The 6,607-nt window shown below is 33.6% G+C and overlaps 1 protein-coding gene across 2 annotated transcripts in view; it reads left to right on the top strand.

Moving 5' to 3' along the window:
* The first annotated feature begins 127 nt into the window (after window positions 1-127).
* Window positions 128-6,607, top strand: part of trap1 (TNF receptor-associated protein 1) — a 56,554-nt gene continuing 50,074 nt past the window's right edge. Inside the window, 1 exon segment of one of the 2 annotated variants that reach the window (NM_001113625.1) lies at window positions 128-311. In NM_001113625.1, coding sequence (NP_001107097.1) covers window positions 191-311 — 121 coding nt within the window. In that variant the 5' untranslated portion in view covers window positions 128-190. 2 annotated transcript variants of the gene reach the window in all.

Here is a 6,607-nt window from a genome sequence, read left to right on the forward strand (position 1 = left end):
AATGAAGTGCGTTCAACATAGTAATGCAGTGAAAAAAATTAGGTTATTTATAGACTTGTCTATACTGACAGACAGGCATGAGTCAAACTGCATGCAGACGTCATCAGTGAGCGCCTGTGGGGTCCTTCCGCTCTGCACTTCTGTCACGCCGCAGTTGCAGCCTTCTATAGGTCAAACTACAGCAGCAGAAATGATCCGATCGTTGAGTTTTCTGAAATATTCTCTAAATGTGTCCCAGCGGGCTGAGCTCAGGCTGCTCTCATCCAGCAGAGGGACAGGACACAGGATAGTGCCTGCCGCATTCACTGGAGGTACAGCTTTATTCAGTTCATTACAGATCATCAGCAGCTCTTCATTAATATGATCAGCAGCGCAACTGACACCAACGGACTGCGGTCAAGCCAGCCGCGGTTCGGAAAAACACAGTCAAGCCAGCCGCGCTTTATATTTTGGTGCGCGCGTATTATTATCATTACGGTAATGTCAGCAGCCACACAGAGAGCGCTCCACAGAGCACACATTTCGCCCAGAACAGAGAGATAACAACGAAATATAAGTTTATCCCCCTTTCCTCCCACGTATGCTTTATTAAACAATTTATTAGCTTTTTTTGACTGTTGTTATTTTAAGAAATTGGTTTCTGTGCTTACCTTTAATTTCCTCAAGTCTATCTTTTTGCTTCAAATGATTTTATAGCAATCAAACGGTCAGAATAAATATACGATTTCTAAATACCCAGAAAGCGTTTTTATTTCTCCTAGCCAACTACAGTACATTGCTAATAAGGTTGAATGCAATTTTATACAACGTGCCTAACCTCAGAAAGTGAAAATAATCATGAAGTAGTCCAACATAGCATTGTTTAAGTTACAAATATATGTTGGTTTTATTTAAAGGGGATTTAAAAATATATGCTTCTTTCAGTATATGGGATATGGGGCATTACTACACTTTAGATGAATGTAAAGACCTTATTATTTGTTATAAGTAGAATAGAACAACAATAAGATCGATGCAGGAAGTCAAATACTAAGCATACATCATATGAAGCCTGTTTTACTGCAGCATTTTGGAGAAATGTACCATTAACACACTTTAAAGTGCTATAAAGAAATAAGTAGAAAAAAAACAAAGTTTGGTTCTGATACAGGATGTACATGCATACCTCATGTAAAAGACCTCATTTAAGTTAACAGAAGAAAACTATGGACAGGACATGCAATATTTTATGCATACCTCATAATAACTTACTGCAGCATTTTGGAGAAATGGGCTATTAATGAGCTAAAAAGTCTTTAAAGTGTTATAAATACATTGTTTGGAATAAGTTAAATAAAAGAGTGATCAGGTCTGATACTACATGTCCCATGCTATATGCATATATACAACACATGAATCCTTTTTACTGCAGCAATTTGGAAAAAAAATTGCTCATTTAAAAGATGTAGAAAAAAAAAACAATAGTCAGGTCTTATACAGGACATCCCATACTAAACCTCATTTAAAGACTTGTTACTGCAGCGTCTTGGAGAAATTGGGCATTAACATTACTCAAAGTGTTATGAAGACCCAATTTTCAATAAATAGACAAAAAACAATGATCAGTTCCTGTACAGAACATCACATACAATATGCATACTACATATAAACACTTCTTACTCCAGCAATCTGGAGAAGTGGGACATTAACATAATATAAAGTGTTGTAAAGACCCCATTTCGATTAAATAGAAAGAAACAATGGTCAGTTCTTATTCAGGACATCCCATACTATATGTGTACTTCACATGAAATCTTTTTTACTGCAGCGTTTTAGAGAAACTAGGTATTAACCTATTATAAAGTGATATAAAAACCCCATTTCTAATAAGTAGAAAAAAACAATGGACAGTTCTTATACAGGACATACCATACTATATATGTACTTCACATGAAGCGTTTTTACTGCAGCATTTAAAAAAAAACGGGGTATTAACATAATATAAAATACTATAAAGACCACAGTTTAAATAGGTAGAAAAAATCTATGGTCAGTTCTTATACAGGACATCCATACTATATCTGTACTTCACATAAAACTTTTTTACTGCAGCATTTTGGAGAAATGGGGTATTAAAATAATATAAAGTGCTATAAAGACCTCATTTCAAATAAGTAGACAAAAACAATGGTCAGTTCTAGTACAGGACATCCCATACTATGTGTGTACATTACATGAAACCTTCTTACTGCACTGTTTTGGAGAAATGAGGTATTAACACAACAAAGTGATATAAAAACCCCACTTCAAATAAGTAGAAAAAAACAATGGTCGGTTCTTATACAGGACATCCCATACTATATATGTACTTCACATGAAACCTTTTTACTGCAGCATTTTAAAGAAACGGGTTGTTAACATAGAAAAAAAGTACTATAAAGTCCCCCTTTCAAATAAGTAGAGAAAAACAATGGTCAGATCTTATACACGACACCCTTATCTCTGTGTGTACTTCACATGAAAGCTTTTTACTGCAGCATTTTAAAGACACGGGGGAATTAACATAGTATAAAGTAATATAAGGACCCCATTTTAAATAAGTAGAAATAAACAATGGTCAGTTCTTATACAGGACATCCCGTACTATATGTGTACTTCACAATAAACCTTCTTACTGCACTGTTTTGGAGAAATTGTATATTAATATGATTTAAAGTGTTAAAAGACCCCATTTTTAATAAGTAGAAAAAGACAATGGTCAGTTCTTACATAGGACATCCCATACTATGTACTTGACATGAAACTTTCTTACTGCACTGTTTTGGAGAAATGGGGTATTAACATAATATAAAGTACTATAAAGACCCCATTTCCAATAAGTAGAAAGAAACAATGGTCAGTTCTTATTCAGGACATCCCATACTATATGTGTACTTCACATAAAAACTTTTTACTGCACTGTTTTGGAGAAACGGGGTAATAACCTGATATAAAGTGCTATAAAGACCGCATTTCAAATAAGTAGAAAAAAACAATAGTCAGTTCTTATACAGGACATACCATACTGTATGTGTACTTCACATGAAACCTTTTTACTGCAGCATTTTGGAGAAAGGGGGTATTAACATAATATAAAGTGCTATAAAGACCCCATTTCAAATAAGTAGAAAAAGACAATGGTCAGTTCTTATACAGGACATCCCATACTATATCTGTACTTCACATGAAACCTATTTACTGCAGCGTTTTGGAGAAAGGGGGTATTAACATAATATAAAGTGCTATAAAGACTGCATTTCAAATAAGTAGAAAAAAAACAATGGTCAGTTCTTATACAGGACATACCATACTATATGTGTACTTCACATGAAAACTTTTTACTGCAGCATTTTGGAGAAAGGGGGTATTAACATAATATAAAGTGCTTTAAAGACCCCATTTCAAATAAGTAGAAAAAAACAATGGTCAGTTCTTATACAGGACGTCCCATACTATATCTGTACTTCACATGAAACTTTTTTACTGCAGCATTTTGGAGAAAGGGGGTATTAACATAATATAAAGTGCTTTAAAGACCCCATTTCAAATAAGTAGAAAAAGACAATGGTCAGTTCTTATACATGACATACCATACTATATATGTACTTCACATGAAACCTTTTTACTGCAGCATTTTGGAGAAACGGGGTATTAAGCCAATATAAAGTGCTATAAAGACCCTATTTCAAATAAGTAGAAAAAAACAATGGTCAGTTCTTATACAGAACATACCATACTATATGTGTACTTCACATGAAACCTTTTTACTGCAGCATTTTGGAGAAAGGGGGTATTAACATAATATAAAGTGCTATAAAGACCCCATTTCAAATAAGTAGAAAAAGACAATGGTCAGTTCTTATACAGGACATCCCATACTATATCTGTACTTCACATCAAACCTATTTACTGCAGCGTTTTGGAGAAAGGGGGTATTAACATAATATAAAGTGCTATAAAGACTGCATTTCAAATAAGTAGAAAAAAACAATGGTCAGTTCTTATACAGGACATACCATACTATATGTGTACTTCACATGAAAACTTTTTACTGCAGCATTTTGGAGAAAGGGGGTATTAACATAATATAAAGTGCTATAAAGACCCCATTTCAAATAAGTAGAAAAAGACAATGGTCAGTTCTTATACAGAACATACCATACTATATGTGTACTTCACATGAAACCTTTTTACTGCAGCATTTTGGAGAAAGGGGGTATTAACATAATATAAAGTGCTATAAAGACCCCATTTCAAATAAGTAGAAAAAGACAATGGTCAGTTCTTATACAGGACATCCCATACTATATCTGTACTTCACATCAAACCTATTTACTGCAGCGTTTTGGAGAAAGGGGGTATTAACATAATATAAAGTGCTATAAAGACTGCATTTCAAATAAGTAGAAAAAAACAATGGTCAGTTCTTATACAGGACATACCATACTATATGTGTACTTCACATGAAAACTTTTTACTGCAGCATTTTGGAGAAAGGGGGTATTAACATAATAGAAAGTGCTTTAAAGACCCCATTTCAAATAAGTAGAAAAAAACAATGGTCAGTTCTTATACAGGACGTCCCATACTATATCTGTACTTCACATGAAACCTTTTTACTGCAGCATTTTGGAGAAAGGGGGTATTAACATAATATAAAGTGCTTTAAAGACCCCATTTCAAATAAGTAGAAAAAGACAATGGTCAGTTCTTATACATGACATACCATACTATATATGTACTTCACATGAAACCTTTTTACTGCAGCATTTTGGAGAAACGGGGTATTAAGCCAATATAAAGTGCTATAAAGACCCTATTTCAAATAAGTAGAAAAAAACAATGGTCAGTTCTTATACAGAACATACCATACTATATGTGTACTTCACATGAAACCTTTTTACTGCAGTTTTTTGGAGAAAGGGGGTATTAACATAATATAAAGTGCTACAAAGACCCCATTTCAAATAAGTAGAAAAAAACAATGGTCAGTTCTTATTCAGGACATCCCATACTTTATGTGTACTTCACATAAAAACTTTTTACTGCACTGTTTTGGAGAATTGGGGTAATAACCTAATATAAAGTGCTATAAAGACCGCATTTCAAATAAGTAGAAAAAAACAATAGTCAGTTCTTATACAGGACATACCATACTATATGTGTACTTCACATGAAACCTTTTTACTGCAGCATTTTGGAGAAAGGGGGTATTAAGCCAATATAAAGTGCTATAAAGACCCTATTTCAAATAAGTAGAAAAAAACAATGGTCAGTTCTTATACAGGACATACCATACTATATGTGTACTTCACATGAAACCTTTTTACTGCAGCATTTTGGAGAAAGGGGGTATTAACATAATATAAAGTGCTATAAAGACCCCATTTCAAATAAGTAGAAAAAGACAATGGTCAGTTCTTATACAGGACATCCCATACTATATCTGTACTTCACATGAAACCTATTTACTGCAGCGTTTTGGAGAAAGGGGGTATTAACATAATATAAAGTGCTATAAAGACCGCATTTCAAATAAGTAGAAAAAAACAATGGTCAGTTCTTATACAGGACATCCCATACTATATGTGCACTTCACATTAAATCTTTTTTACTGCAGCATTTTGGAGTAATAGATTACTAATGTAATTCAAAACGTTATAAAGACCCCATATCAAATGAGTAGAAAAAAACAATGGTCAGTTCTTATACAGGACGTCCCATACTATATCTGTACTTCACATGAAACCTTTTTACTGCAGCATTTTGGAGAAAGGGGGTATTAACATAATATAAAGTGCTATAAAGACCCCATTTCAAATAAGTAGAAAAAGACAATGGTCAGTTCTTATACATGACATCCCATACTACATATGTACTTCACATGAAACCTTTTTACTGCAGCATTTTAAAGAAACTGGGTATTAACATATTTTATAGTGCTATAAAGAGCCCATTTCCAATAAGTAGAAAAAAACAATGGTCAGTTCTTAAACAGGACATCCCATACTATGTGCCCTTCACATGAAACCTTTTTACTGCAGCATTTTGGAGAAACAGGGTATTAATATATTAAAAAGTGCTATAAGGAGCCCATTTATAATAAGTAGAAAAAAACAATGGTCAGTTCTTATACAGGACATCCCATACTATATGTGCACTTCAAATGAAATATTTTTTACTGCAGCGTTTTGGAGAAACTGGGTATTAACCTATTCTAAAGTGACATAAAAACCCCATTTCTAATAAGTAGAAAAAAACAATGGTCAGTTCTTATACAGGACATCCCATACTATATGTACACTTCACATGGAATCTTTTTTACTGCAGCGTTTTGGAGAAACGGGGTATTAACTTATTATAAAGTGCTGTAAGGAGCCCATTTGCAATAAGTAGAAAAATACAATGGTCAGTTCTTATACAGGACATCCCATACTATCTGTACACTTCACATGAAATCTTTTTTACTGCAGCGTTTTGGAGAAACGGGGTATTAACATATTATAAAGTGCTATAAAGAGCCCATTTCCAATAAGTAGAAAAAAACAATGGTCAGTTCTTATACAGGACATACCATACTATATGTGCA

This window comes from Danio rerio, chromosome 3, assembly GCF_049306965.1.
Source record: "Danio rerio strain Tuebingen ecotype United States chromosome 3, GRCz12tu, whole genome shotgun sequence".
NCBI classification, from domain to species: domain Eukaryota; kingdom Metazoa; phylum Chordata; class Actinopteri; order Cypriniformes; family Danionidae; genus Danio; species Danio rerio.